Here is a 14,992-nt window from a genome sequence, read left to right on the forward strand (position 1 = left end):
GAGGGACTGGGGGCAGGAGAAGAAGGGGACGACTGAGGATGAGATGGCTGGATGGCATCACTGACTCGATGGACGCAACTCTGAGTGAACTCCGGGAGATGGTGATGGACAGGGAGGCCTGGCGTGCTGCGATTCATGGGGTCACAAAGAGTCGGACACGACTGAGCGACTGAACTGAACTGAACTGAACTGATACCATGAAGGTCCTGCCTCTGACCCTAAAAGAGTCAAGGGATTGTACGCAGAAGTGGAAGAGCAGTGGCACTTATTGGACTTTTTGCTTCAGGACTCGGGGTCCAGAGCTGACCTGGTCAGTTTCCGAGCAGACTTGGGGCAACTGTAAGGGAGCAGTGCCTTTTGGGGATGGGGGTGGGAGAGCAAGGTGGGTTAGAGAAATAGATTACATCTGTGTTTGTGAGAGTTCAGCGCAGAAGGAGATTCCCCCTGCTTTGGCACTTGAAGACAGTTTAAGAGAAGGGCGTGTTACAGCATCCTTGCACGGGGTGGATGAAGGCGCCGGGTGGTGCTTGCAGGAATGATTCCCCTGAACCTTACAGAACTCCCTGCCAGGGAGCTTACCACCCACCACTCACCCCACTGAATTAAAGACTTCATGCCACAGTGGCAGGCCAGGCTCGAAGAGACTGCTGCCTCGCAGATGTCACTAGGGCTGTGTCTTGGCACTTCAGAGCTGGAAAACAGAGGTCAAAAAGTCACTGCTGAAAAACCTGATGGTTCTAGTGTAAAGCCAGCAGAAAACAACAAAAGGGGCAGGATGTTAGGCAAAATCTAGCTCCCAACTAGACCCACTACTATCAGAGTCTGGAAAAGTCCCACGGCCAGTGAAAACCAACTGGTGAGCACTCTGAAAATCCACGTTCGGGTCTGGAGCGGATATTCAAAAAGGCTTTATTAGCATAGGAACAACCAGAGTGAACAGTCATAGGCAAAACCCATTCGGACGCCACGTCTCTCAAGAATTCTCCACATACTTCATGGTAGAGTTGAGAATTTCCATCCCATGAAGCTCTCTCAGCACAGCAGCAAACCTGTCATAATCAAAGCACAAACTCCAGGACATAAATGCCAGGGCACAGACATCTGGGGCCCAGAGGCATCCCCCTGGCTTAGGAAGAAGCTGGCTGGGAAGGCGGGACAGGGCAGAAGCTGTTTCCCTGAAGATCAAAGTGGAGAGCCCTCAGGAGGCCCAGGGAACACGGCAATACCCGCTGTGTGAGTGGGGAGCCCCCAGGAGGCCCAGGGAACACGGCAGTACCCGCTGTGTGAGTGGGGAGCCCCCAGGAGGCCCAGGGAACACGGCAATGCCCACTGCGAGAGTGGCACGTGTGCCAGGGACCCGTGGGGCCCCGCTCTCAAGGACTGCCCAGCAGGCTGCCACAGTGAGCCCACCCTAGTTAATGCACCTTGTTTTCTATAGAAGAAAGCTTTCTCCATTCTTTCCATTTGAACAATCAGAACTTGGAAGGACCTTAGGTGTGACCCAGGCCAGCTCCCACATTCTCCAGAGGAGGGATCAGAGGGTGAGGCTGGGAGAGACGGAAGCGGGCTTGGCCATAGCCCCTCCCTGTCTGCGGAAGGCACCCCTTGGGGGCCAGGGCTCCACGCTCAGGCACACGGGCACCTTCCAAGAGCACGAGGACCAGGTGTTCCCCTGCCTCAGATCAGGACAGAGTGGAGCGGGAACCGAGCTGAGACAGGCACGGTCACGCAGAGGCTCCTGGCCCGGCTTGTCGGGCGCTCTTCATCCGGCTGTCCCCCCGCCCCCAGATTGCCTGTTTTCTCAAGAACATACCCTACAGGGCACTCTTCCATACGCTTAGGCCCCAAGCGGAAAAAAAAAAAAATGAAGTTAGAGGCTTGTTTCTGGAAAAGCAGAGGAGATAGAATGATAGGAGAGAGAGGTGGGGCTGGTGGGAGGAGAGGGAGGAGGAGAGGAAAGAGGAGACTGCAGGAGCTGAGCAGAGAGAAGACGATGGCTGCTGGTGCCAGGAAAGACCCCTGTCCCATACTGTGTCCCCTCGCTGGCTTCAGCCTGAGCGCTCCCCAGTGTCCTGGGCGGGTCGGGGCAGTGGGGGCGGACTTCCTGCAGAGAAGGAGCTGGGCTTCCCTTGGCCCTGCGCACCTGGGCTCGGCCGTGCACAGCTTCCCCAGGGCGATGCCCGCGTTCAGCTGCACGGCTGTCTGCTGGGCATCGCTGCCTGCCAGCTTCAGCAAGATGGGCACGATGTCTGTGGACAGCAGGGACGAGGCTGCGTGCGGCACCTCCATGCAGTTCCCCAGGCAGAGGGCGGCGTTACCCACCAGGATCTCATCCTCTGAGTCCAGCAGCTGCATCAGAATCCCGAGCTCTATGGGGCGGAGGAGAACAGGCAGAGAGGCTGGCAGGGGGACTTGGTGGGCACGGAGAGGGGGCGGTGGAAGGCCGCCGTATCACCCACTCGATGAATCCCTAGTGAGTGCACCAAAGCTCCTTGGCTCCTGGCTGTGTCTCTGAGCGGCCTCAGGAGCCCACAGCGCTTAGCCGTCCCAGGAATGCCAGCGTGCGGAAACTCCCTGCTCCTCTCGGCATCCCTTGCCTGAGTGGGAGACTGTGAGCCAGCGCCCTGGACCTGTGGGGCCTGGAACAGGCTCCACAGGGAAGTGTCCTGCTCCCCACTCGGTGGGCCCCCTCAGTTCCCACCCACAAGGGCAACTGCCCTGCCCCCACTGATGGCAGTGGTTCGGTGATTAGACCACAGCTGCACTGGACTCCCCCTCGCGCGTGGTCACTGAGGTGTTTCCCCCGGGAAGGGAGAGAACCTGCGTTAGGTCGTTTAAGGAGAGTGCTTTGGAAAGGATCTTAGTTCGAGCTGTTTCCCAGCTGAGTCTCTAGCATAGGCACAGCGCCCAGGAGCTTCCAAAGGCTAACTAAAGGCATTCAGAGCTGGAGGTGAGGTGACAGGGTCCCGGAACACACTGCAGGAGGGTGGGGAGGCATAGCACAGCCTCCTCGGTCTCTCCTCCCTCCTCGCCCGCAGCTCTCTCTGCAGCTTCGAGGCTAGATTAACCTCCAAGTTAATGCGGGCTCTGCTTAATGAAACGATCACTTACTTTTATCCAGTCTTACCACTTCTTCTCGCGCTTCCTGATAGCTGTTTGTGCAGATGGCAAGTATCTTGACTGCGTAACGTGATGCAGTCTGGCCTCCTGCCTAGATTTCAGAGTGCAATGAAAACAAGAAATCAATGCTACGGTTGTTCCTGGCCAGAAATGACAGTGAGCAGCTGGGATTATGCTCGTGGCTTCTTAAACTTCTGACAGCGCGCTGCTGACAATATGTGTGCTTCCGGGCAAGGGGGCCTGGTCCCTGCTGGGGTGCAGGGTCACTCACATCCTCTGTAACATGGCCCGCAGCCCCGCTATGAATGGAGGCCTGCCATGGACACCTGAGTAATTATCTGTGGAAAGCTTTAGGAGTGAGGGGCTGAGAAAAGAATGATGCTGTCGACCAGCAGATCTACCAAGAAGGGAGGGAAAGGCCCTCCCGTGTCATTTCACAATTGGAGAATGAAGGCTGACTTGCTAGGGCTGCCAGGTCTGCATGGAACACATCACAGACCTAGGTCATTTTAAGAGGGGATAACTGTCAAATCATAACAAAGTCACCCTCTGCAGGGGTCTCTAAAATGCATGTGTGAGGAAACGCATGCATAAGGCACACATGTGTGTACATGGACTCAGCAGGATCCGGTGGATATACAAGGGTTATACAGAGTAAATGATGACCATCATCCGTGTGGCAGCCTAATCTCAGACCCACCATTCTGCCCCCTTGATATCACCCCTGCCCCAGCAGTAGCCCCCTCACAGACCACCCTTCTTGGTGCCACTCAGCCTAGGTGTTTATGAATAAGTCTCCTGTGGGGTCATCAAACTAATTCAGGTGAGTGAACCTCACTGGGCATACATATTGCAAGTGGGACCCAGAGATGCAACCTAGTAACTGATCTCCCAGCTCAGAGAATCTAGCTCACTCTTGTGTTTCTGTGTGTGTGCTCAGTTCCTCGGTAGTGGCTGACTCTTTTGACCCCATGGACTGTAGCCTGGCAGGCTCCTCTGTCCATGGGATTTTCCACTGCACTCATATTGCAGGGAAAACCTGAACATCCTTTTGAAAATCACGTGGTTACTCTGAAGCCTACATATTTCATAAATGGAGTTACCCCCCCAACCTTTCCAGGAAACTGGAAAGAGCATTGTGAGCAGGAAAACACGAACAGAACCAGGGCCTGAGAGACCTTGTTGAAGCCACTCAGACCATCTCTTTTGAAGACAGAGGCCATACATTTTTAAAGTTAGGCTTGAGTGGTAAGCATTTTTATGGATGTGCCTAATGAACAATTATTTGTCCAACAGTCTTACATTGCTGGTCAGAGTAGTCTAGGTGAATAGGCAGAAGGGAATCCCTATTCAAGAATGTTAGAAACTAGCAGAGGGGAAACTGCAGGACCTTTGCTGAACAAAGCCCTCCTTAATTCTGTTCCCCAAATAAAAGATGACACTCCTGGAAATTCAGGGGGTTGTAACTAATGAAGTTATTTTACCTTCAGGAATTTAATCATCTTCTTCACCACTCCTGCTCTGAGGGCCTCCTCAACAATTTTCAGAGAGGAAGAAAGGGTGCGGCTGAGAACGCCAGCAGCTCTCTGAGTGAAGCAGAAAGGAAAGGATGCTTAAACGTTCCCACGGGGAGAGGGGCAAGAACAGGGTAGGACATTAAGGCGTGCAAACTACTATGTACAAAATAAATAAGCTGCAAGCTTACGCTATACGCTACAGGGAATATAGCCAATATTTTATCATAACTATAAATGGAGCATCACCTTTAAAAATTGTGAATCACTATGCCATATGCCTGAAAGTTATATAAAATTGTATACCAACTAGCCAACGGGAATTTGCTGTATGGCTCAGGAGCCTCAAACAGGGGCTCTGTGTCAACCTAGAGGGGTGGGATGGGGAGGGAGATGGGAGGGAGGTTCAAAAGGGAGGGGATATATGTATACCTATGGCTGACTCATGTTGAGGTTTGACAGAAAACAACAAAATTCCATAAAGCAATTATCCTTCAATAAAAAATTTTTTTTAATTTGTATATCAATTATACCTCAATACAATTTTTTTTCTTAAAATGCTGATGACGTTTTGAAGTTAACAAGTAGTTTGGTGAGGCAAGAATCATTAGTGTTAGATGCAAAACATGTACCTTGATTTTAAAAATACAATGGTTGAGTAATTGATAGCAAGTACTGATGTTTACCGAAAAGCTACTGGGTAGCTGATTCAAACTGAAGGGCTGCCAACATGGCCCCTAAGCCCACAGAGGCTCAGCCCATTCCAGCTTCACAAAGGACCAGCATTCATCCCTCAGCAAGAAAGTCCTGCCCTGTATTCCTGTGGGGCTCTGATACCAGCAGGACCCTTAGTACATGGTAGACTTCCTGGATTGATCCTCTGGGACTTTGATCTTTCTTGAATCTTTTTATTCTAATTTCTGGGACACTTTATTGATTTTTATTTTCCAGTTCTGAATTTTTTAATAGCAAGTTGTTGCTGTTTTATGGCCATAACACCATTTTGAATCTTTCTGAAGATACAAATGATAGCTATTAGTTTTTTCTTCTCTTTCCTACATCATCTCTATTTTTTTCAGACTCAAATTTTCTGCTTGCTCTGCTTTGTCTATTTATTTGTATGGCTTTCCTGAAATGCCTCGTGACTCTCAGCTTGCAAGTCACATTTATGAGAAAAGCAGTATGTCTGGGTATGTTGTGTTTATGGAGAGTCTGTCCACTCACAGGTAGAGAGGTGGCATTCTCAACTACTAGAAAGTAAACATTTTTTTCTCTGGTGTTTCAATTCCTTAAGGAAAAAAAAGCTCATATTTTATTCCTGAGGAATAGATGCCTGGCTACCAAACGTAGCCCCCTCATCTCCTACTTCTGTCTTCTGCTGTATGTAGCTGGCAGTTTGAATTCTGTCTCCTCCATAGAACTGGAACCCACACTGGCCACCGGCCAGCTGTGCTCCCCTCGTCTGCCCTCTGCACGAAGGTGTCTTCAGTGGTGCCTCATTAACCATCAGTCTTGCAGCTGTTCTCCATCATCCAGAAACTGGCTATAACAACCTACCCATCAGTGAGATAACTTACCCACTAGGCCCACCAGTCAGAAGACCCCAAGTCCCCAAGAACAGTGATGCTTACCACTTTTGGGCCATGCAACTTTTTTGAGGATCTGATGAAAACCGTGGTGCGCCCCTTGAGCCCCATGAAAATGCACAGACATGCAGAATTTTCTATACACTTGCCGGGGGTCTCAGGGAACCTGATGATCCACCACCTCTTCCTGGAGCTCAGGTTAAACACTTTGCCCTGTTAGTCTGGATTGACTGCAGGGAAGTTGTCAGCTTACAGGTCACACACAAGATTCACTGGACCTACTTGGAACCTTTTCACAACCCTTGAACCAGTTCCCAGGCTGTGACCCTTGAAGGGCTGGTTTCCCAGATCTGCCCTGGATATGACCCCAATTGTTTCTCTAGGTTTAGAGACCTAATAGGCAGAAATGTTGTGGTGATTCCTCATGTGAGTGAAGAATACATCTCACGATAATGGCAAACAGCCTCTTGAATCATCTCAACACTCTCCTCCTGTACACTGTGCTAGCCACAGGCCTTAGTTCTCTTATCCAAATGTCAGAAACAGAAGCAAGAAAACCATTCCAGCACTTATCTCCAAGGCGGCTAAAACCATTGTGGACAAACCCCTCCAGAGTCACTGGCTTTAAAATATGTGCCCTGAGAAAAGACTTAAAAGAAAATCAATTGGCCTGTCCAAGTCACACAAGGATGGTTTGATATGGGACAAATCAGATAGATGACCTGGTGTCAGCTGTTAAGCTCCACACCTTCAAGAAAAAGGATTCTTAACTGGGATTCCTAGATTCTAGGGCATCCACAGATGGGCACTGTGGGGGGCAGGGTCACCAAATTCCCTGAACCTGTAGGCAAATTCAGTATTTCTGTGCTTATGGGCATCGTTTTGAGGAGTGTGTCTGCCCCATGCCTCAGAGAGTCAGAGAAGCTCAAAGGCGTGGTGACTGCAGAGCAAAACGAAACTGAACAACAAAGGGAGCGGTTCCTGGATTTCCCTGGGGGCAGCTTACTGTGAGGATTCCTCCATCCTGGCTGTTCAGCAGAGACAGGCATTTCCTGCTCACCTCCAAGGCCCAAACCTACAACAACAGGGAGCGCGAGAAGGAGCTTGCCTGTCCCTGCCACGGTCATCTGCTGATTCCTTCTGGGCGCTCACACAGAACCAGCCACTCCCCACTCCCTCCTTCTCGCCACCGCCAGGGCAGTCCCCATTTCCTTCACAACATCTGTGATCGCTCTCATTTCTTTCCCACATGCATCTCCCCCAACGATGAGGGCCACATCATATTTGACAGTGTAAATGCAGAACTTAGCACCGTGCGCAGTGCCTTGGACACGCAGCTGGTTTGCAGAATGAGTAACTGACAGAGGGACTCATCCATCCCTCAGCAGAGCAGGGGTGGAACCTCCGCCCAGCGCTCCCCATTCCCACCGCCAGGGTTTGCGTCCCCTGCTTCTAGCCCCTTCACGGCAACGAGAGCAGTTCTATGCAACAGAATGTGTTAAGGTAGGGAGAAGAGAGTCCGGTACCTCGGAGACAAAGGGGGACCGAAGACACAAGTTCATCATGAGTCCCAGGAGGGCATACGTGACATCTCTGAACAGGTCCGCGTCCTCCTCACACTTGGCCTTGGGAAACAAGACAATGTGATCGTGTGGCCGTGCAGCTGTCAGAGTCACCTGTAACCCTGGGTGATGGCCCCAGATCTCTGACACTCCCTAAATGGCCAGTGTCCCGAACTGAAGTGATGCAGGGAAATCAGAGGCCGATTTATAGCACAGAGTGTCTGGCGCCTCTGCTGTGGGGCTCTGGCCCTGGGTTCAAATTGCAGAGGGAGCTGCTGAAACGGGTGCTCAAGCCAGCTCCATAGGGAACCCTTCAGACGTCTCCGGGGTGGAGGAGACTTAATCTGGAGAATTCTTTAAGGCCAGCTGTCCATCACATCTAGGGTTGTAGAAGGGTCCCTGCACCCTCAAACAGAATTCTTAGAAAAGTCAGATAATTAAGAAGAAGCCCATGGCCCCAAAGCAGGTACAAGACTAGCTCTGAACAGAAAAGGTGAAGTACCATGAGGCCCAAGCAGGCAGCCCCGAAGTCTTCAGAGGCAGACATCTGTCTCTGGGCGGCGGTCTCAGCACTAAAGTTCCCCATGATGGCAAGACACTGGCAGAGAGCTGATATGTTGGTGACCTTGGGATCTCTCTTCTGAAAGGGAAGGAAGAGAAAGCGAATCTGCAGAGAGCAGAGGAATAATGCCGGAATCACCTCCAGGGGTGTCCTTTACTCTCCAAAACGTCTGGTAACCAGACGGCCTGATGTCACATGGGGATGTCAGTGTGGTCACGTCGGCAGAAAGGAAGGAGGCACAAAGTGGGGCAGACCCCAGAGCACCTCGGCCTGCTCCCAGTCACTCCGCCAACCAGCTGGGGGCACTGCGGCAAGTCCTGGTCCTTTCCAGAGCTTCCATATTCACATCTGTGAAATACCAGGGTGCTCATGCACCCTGCAAGGACCCCTGAGGATTCTATGGGTCACCAGGGACAGGTCTCGTCACAGCACGCTCTTCTGGAGGACTCCCCCACTACCCCCAACACTCGCACTTTTCTCCCTCATCGACTCCCACCACCACACCTGCTCTCCTGATCAGGACGACAATTCAGGGGACAGGGCTGCATGTGGTACTTATGACACTGGCGACCTGATGCGAAGAGCCAACTCACTGGAAAAAGACTGATGCTGGGAAAGATTGAAGGCAGGAGGAGAAGGGGGTGGCAGAGGATGAGATGGTTGGATGGCATCACGGACTCAATGGACACGAGTTTGAGCAAGCTCCGAGAGTTGGTGATGGACAGGGAAGCCTGGCGTGCTGCAGTCCATGGGGTCACAAAGAGTCGGACACGACTGAGTGGCTTAACCACAACAGCAACACCAGCTTATGACAGGACTTGGGTCAGAAGGGGAGTGGTGGAGACCGACAAACTCTCCACCTTCACCACCTGCAGGCTTCCTCCCCTGCAACCAGCCCTGACTGTGAACCTTCTCCACCTGCCCCCACAGCAACTGTTCCAATAACCAAGACTTGAGTAAATTCCAGCTGTGAATAAATGATCAATCAACCCAAGAGGCCACGGGAGTTCTAGGAGGCAAACCCCTGTTGAAACAGCCCCGTGCATGCTCCCAAGAGGGTCTGTCGCAGGTGACAAGACAAGGGTTTGCTCACCAGCACCCCCGTCAGCACCGGAAGGATGTCTGGAAGGCTGGTCTGGAACCAGACTTGAAATCTGTCAAGAGGACATCAGTCATTACTTATTTCTACACCGTGCAAAGTAAAAAAAGTGCGGTGTCTTGGGTAACGGAACCAACGGTCCAGCTGTGGGCCCCTGTGATTTGCTCCTGTGTGAAGTCATTCGGAAGCAGAAAAGGTCGCCACTGGGTAGGCCATGTGGCTTTACTCTATTTCTAAGCCTGGAGACTGGCCTTTGATGTGAAGCAACATGTCTCAGAGGGTGGCTCTCTTCTGCAGAAGCTGCTGGAGTCCTGAGGTTTCTGCAGATTGACTTCACACCACCCCTGCCCTCCCCTCGCTCTGAGTTACATGGTGTAAGCACATTTACATGTCACAGCTGTCAGGAGGGCCCCATGGCATGAACGTCCACCTGATATTTGGGCTAGTACTGCCCCCAGCCTGTGCCAATGGCCAGCTACCTGCATGAGGAGCTCTCTCGCTATACGACCATTTCTAGGTAAGATGCCTCAATGTTGATGAAGAAATTAAAAACAAAACAAGATGCATTTTTTTAAAAAATGAAAAATTATGAAAATCTAAGATCTTTACTGTCTTATCCAGCATCAGCTAAAGAAAAAAATGAAAAAAAAAAAAAAAGGCAGGAGGCTAGGGCTACCCATTATGCCACTGGCAGCCCAGGAGAACTCCCGTGTTTCCATGTTTCTCCTCCCTCCCCATCCCTTTCTCTTTTTCCTCCCTCCTCCTTCTCTTTCCTATTTATTAGGCACTGATTAGGGGAAGAAGCTTCACCAGCACACAATAATGGTAGGTTTGCTTACTATGAGAGGTGCTGTTCTAAGTACATATGGCTTCCAAGCCTGTTGAGGGCCGGGTCCCCCTGCATGCAAAGGGATTGGGACGAAGTGGTGACCACAGCCCTTGGGGACATCAGCTCTCCTATGCAGTGAATCCTCAGTTGGCCCAACCTCCCGCGTGCCGCACATTTCAGAAGATCAGACGGTGCAGCAGAGGCTGAAGAAGAGATGTCAATTTCTGGCAAGAAAAGTTACCTTTCTTGCAGAGCCAAGTCTGTGAGCAGTCCCATGGCTGAGTTGGCCTTTTTATCTGAGAAGTCAAGGAATGACACCAGAGCTTCCAACAACCTGCAAACATATGTAACACCTTCAGGGTGGGCTGACCTCCAGCTCACAGAACCCACAACAAGGGAGGAGTCAGCACCTGAGCGAAGTGAGCTGAGAGGGCTGCTCACGCCCCCAGGAAGCTCAGCCCCTTGCCCACCCCAACAAGGCAGGTATTCTACCACTTAATGTGCGGTTCCAGGGGGGTGAACAGTTTTAACCTGCATTCACTGATCATCAGACGCTGACTTGGAAGGCCTCTGGTGCCTCTACCGTGTGACTCTGGCTCGGCCAAGCTGAATCACACAGATGACATCTAAATGGCACGCTTACTAATGTGTTGATGACTAAGTGGGAGGCCCCCTAATGAAGCGGGGGATGGATTAAAGATTTAACAAGATTTTGACAGGTCGCTGAATACATGAGATGAAATTTCAGAGAGTTAAACTCAAAGTCCTTCACTGAGAGCTGGAAAATCTGTTTAAGTATCAGAAATGGGAGACCTGGTTGATAACTGACTCATGTGAAAAAGACTTAACATTTTTAGCCAATTGCAAACCTAGGATATGAGCAAACAGTCTGGTGCTGCTGCCACAGAACATAATGGGGTATCAGGCTGCCTTAAGGGCTGACCAGCACCAGGACCATGGGAGTAGAAGTCACGTGTCCATCCGGCAAACCCAAACCGAGGATCTACAGCGTGCCGAGTGCTGTGCTTGGCCGGGACACCATGCTGAGCGCCTGGCCTCCTACGGTGACGTGTCAGGTGACAGGATAAAACAGGCACATGTCAAGTGGGCATGGAGCCCACCTGGCAAGAGCTGCGGGAGGATGGAGATGAGGCGGACATTCCCGCATCGCTTGAAAGTGGAGCGTTGGCTACTTGTCCCTTTGTCCAGGCAGTCAACAGCACTCACTGGCACTGACTGTGTGCCAAGTGGAAAAAGACAAGGTCCCAGCTCCAAGGAGCTTGCAGGCCCGTGTCAGGCATGTGGGCACAGCAGTCACAGAGATGACGAGGCGTGAAACGGCAGAGACACACTTGGGGATTGCTAGTGGGTGCGTAGGGTGTCCTGCTAGTGGACAGGGAGCAGCCAGCCTGGGTCACGATGGACTGTCTACGGCCTTCCAGAATGTCTGTACTTTCCCTGGGCATCCTGAGTCCCAAGTGTGGGCGTTGGATGGGCTGCTCGGTGGGGGTGTATTGGGGGGTAGCGTGGGCTGCAGGCTTTTGAGCCTCTCTCAGTTTCTGAGTGAGAAGAAGTTCCAGGAAGTGGCATTTTATAATTTTATTTGCTTAGTTTTGGGGGCTGTGCAGGGTCATTATTGCTATGTGGGCTCTTCTCTAGTTGTGGTGAGAGGGCTTCTCGCTGCAGCGGCTCCTCGTTGCGGAGCATGGGCTCTAGGGCATGTGGGTTCAGTAGCTGCAGCTCCCGGGCTCGAGAGCACAGGCTCAGTAGTCGTGGCACGCGCCTAGCTGCTCTGCGCATGTGGGATCTTCCTGGACCAGGGATCAAACCCATGTCTCCTGCATTGGCAGGTGGATTCTTTACTGCTGAGCTACCAGGGAAGCCCCGAAGCTGCATTTAAATAAAGTCCCCAGGTGATTCCTAGACACTCTATTTCTCAGAAGTTCAAGAACTAGTCTAGTAGGCAGTAAAAAGTCCTTTCAGCATTTTAAGTAGGAAAATAACAGGACAGATGTGCATTTAGGACAAATCCCTTTGGTGCAGCAGAGGTGGATTAGAGCAGGTGGCACAGGAGGCAGGGAATCCAGTGGGGGAGAGCTGGGACTGCTCAGACAATCAAGGTCAAGGGATGAGCTGGGACAGGGCAGAGTAAGACGTACAGTCAAGAAGAACGAGGCCTCATGATGACCTAGAGGGAATGCCTGAGACGCTGCAGGAGAGAGAGGAAATGCGTCCAGGAGATGCTGAGGAGGCAGGACTGACAAGTACCATCTCCTGAGGGGTGTGGGGAGGGAGCCATCCAGGGAGCTCCCAGGATTCTGGCCTAGGCAGCAGGGCAGATGAAAATGCCGTATACGAAGACAGGAAGTTCAGCTACGGGGTGTGGGTTTGAAGAACTACTTTTGAAATACTAAGCTTATGACAAAATTACTAAGCTTATGATAAAATTACTAAGGTTATGATACTTGGGATGTTGTGATGGAGGTGCCCAGTGACAGAAGGATGCTTCCTTCTAACATCTGAGAAAGAGACTTAGACGTGATAATTGGGGCCATGGACGAGAAGAGGGCCAAGGATAGGATGTTGGAGTCCCTGACCTGGGAAGATGACAGCATAAAGGGGGCTCGCCAACGGAGCCAAGAAGGAATAGCAGAGGGTAGGAGGAGGGCCAGAAAGAATGCTATCATTACGAGCAGATGCCATGAGGCTACAATGGGAGATAAAGACAGAAAAGAGCCCATCAGATTGGCTTCTTATGTTCAAGAGCATGGCTTCCAGTCACCCACATGTATGGAACTGGGTTTATTTAGCAGCTTGTTCTGGGAGGGGTCTGGAAGCCAAACCATCTGAGGAATGGTTGAGGGAACAAGGATGCTTGGGCTGGAAAACGCCAGTGTCTTTGGACTCATCAAGCGGTGGAGAGAGGGAGAGTGGATACAACCCACAGGCCTTTGACAGACAGAACCGAGGCCTCAGTACAGAAGGCAGACCTGCCCCGGGGCGGTGGGGGCAGGCAGCTTGTGTTTAGTGTAAGGAGATCATCTTATATCAATCAGAACTGTTCCGGAACAGGGCACACTCCTCTCCTTAACTGGGGAGAGACCCCCACCCTATGAGCTGCTGTGGCGCCCATCCCAATCAAATGGAGAAGAAGAGAATGCAAACGCTGGAATCTTCCCTGCCGCGCCTCACACACAGGCCTTTTGGGAAACCCCAGAGTTGACACTGTGCTGGGTGGGGCTGGGCTGGATTGCTGCTATGGTCCCTCCACCCTGGGGGTTCTGCAAAACCCCAACTTCCTCAGGAGACCATCCAGTGTTCCTGCTGTCAGAGATCATTTATTTCCCTCAGTTCAGATTCTTCCCGCACAAAAGCAAACCTGTTTTCTTTAGTTTTGTGATGAACACTAACTAACCTGAGTGGCACAGAAGAAGAGCCGGGGGTCTAAGATTCTCTGGGTTTTGTACTTGGAGACATAAATGAGACAAAATGCACATCCTAACTAGACACAGATGGCAGGCGTGTCCTTTTTTGGTGGCAGATGTTCTTTTGCTGACCTGCAGCTGATGGACAAAGTAGAGGGACCACAGGTCAGAAAATGGTCTAAATAACCAATAAGTGCGCTTTCACCTTAGTTTAGGACCCTGAGCAACAGACCCAGAAGATGGAAGGTGATGCAAAAGTCATTACTGAGTCTAGACCACATGTCAGGCATGATACTGGTTGCTTTCTTTGATGTAGCAGATGCTGTTTGCTGGTGAACCAGACATCCAGTTACCCCCCTTCTGTCCTGCCTGCCTCTGCCTCAGAAGCTGGAACCATCTCCCCTGCAGGGTGGCATGTGACACAATTCTGACCAAAGAGAAACAAAAGCAGCAGCTCCTCTTGATAAAAGGGACAGACCCAGCTGGTGCTAATCTGTCTTAAAGAGGGATGCGGTGCTTGGAGTTGCAGCAGCCTTATGTGACCACGAGCGAAAGGTCAAGAGAGGGGCAGAGACCTTGACCCTGCCATCATTAAGCCACCAAACCAGCTATTACTATCTTTAGTCTTGATTTATAGAAAAACAAGATGAGTTCTCTTGGTTAAGTCAAGAGACTAATCTGTCAAATGTGGCAGAAAAAAGTTTACCTGGCATATAGGCATCATCTCTCTGAAGTTTCACCTTAAATCTCTGATACAAACGAGATCCCAGGGGCATCAGGGCTTAGCAATTTCCTGGGCCACACAAGCAGAAAGAGACACGTGGAGGGCTGAGGCTCCTGACTGCTGCAATCTAAGCCCAGCACTTTTCCCTAAGGGACACTGGCCTTCACTCCGCTGCTGTTCACGCACGTCTGTCCCTTCACATTCTCATACGGGGAGGAATGTGAGGGTCATGGGACCTGGCTTGTTTCAAACTATCTCATTTCAGAGAACACGTGGCACCTCTTTCCAGTTCACCTGGAGATAGATAGTAACAAGAAGAGTGGGCACAGGGGTGATAAACGGAGGTTTCTTCGTCTAAAGCACGTAGGCGGTACTGCACAAGGTGATGAGAAATGCCAAGATGCTGGAAAATTCAAATGAAACTCGAGCAATTCAAAAACAAGCTGGGGCGGGGGTGGGGAAAGCTTATGATAACCGTGGCTGTATTTACTCAAAGAGACCAAAACCAAATGAAAAAACATTTGATGAGGGTAGTGAGGAAATGACTGCAGAGTCATTTGAAATGTGAAAT

At 51.1% G+C, this 14,992-nt stretch overlaps 1 protein-coding gene across 1 annotated transcript in view; it reads right to left on the reverse strand.

Annotated features, from left to right (window-relative positions):
* TTC12 (tetratricopeptide repeat domain 12) overlaps positions 897-14,992 on the reverse strand; it is a 49,132-nt gene continuing 35,036 nt past the window's right edge. The window contains exons 13-21 of the mRNA XM_013969564.2: positions 10,514-10,606; positions 9,438-9,498; positions 8,285-8,422; positions 7,747-7,845; positions 7,227-7,295; positions 4,605-4,706; positions 3,112-3,211; positions 2,144-2,369; positions 897-1,049 (exon numbers count right to left, since the gene is read on the reverse strand). Coding sequence (XP_013825018.2) covers positions 974-1,049; positions 2,144-2,369; positions 3,112-3,211; positions 4,605-4,706; positions 7,227-7,295; positions 7,747-7,845; positions 8,285-8,422; positions 9,438-9,498; positions 10,514-10,606 — 964 coding nt within the window. The 3' untranslated portion in view covers positions 897-973. The remainder of the gene's footprint in view (positions 1,050-2,143; positions 2,370-3,111; positions 3,212-4,604; positions 4,707-7,226; positions 7,296-7,746; positions 7,846-8,284; positions 8,423-9,437; positions 9,499-10,513; positions 10,607-14,992) is intronic.

Source organism: Capra hircus, chromosome 15 (assembly GCF_001704415.2).
Source record: "Capra hircus breed San Clemente chromosome 15, ASM170441v1, whole genome shotgun sequence".
Lineage (NCBI taxonomy): Eukaryota > Metazoa > Chordata > Mammalia > Artiodactyla > Bovidae > Capra > Capra hircus.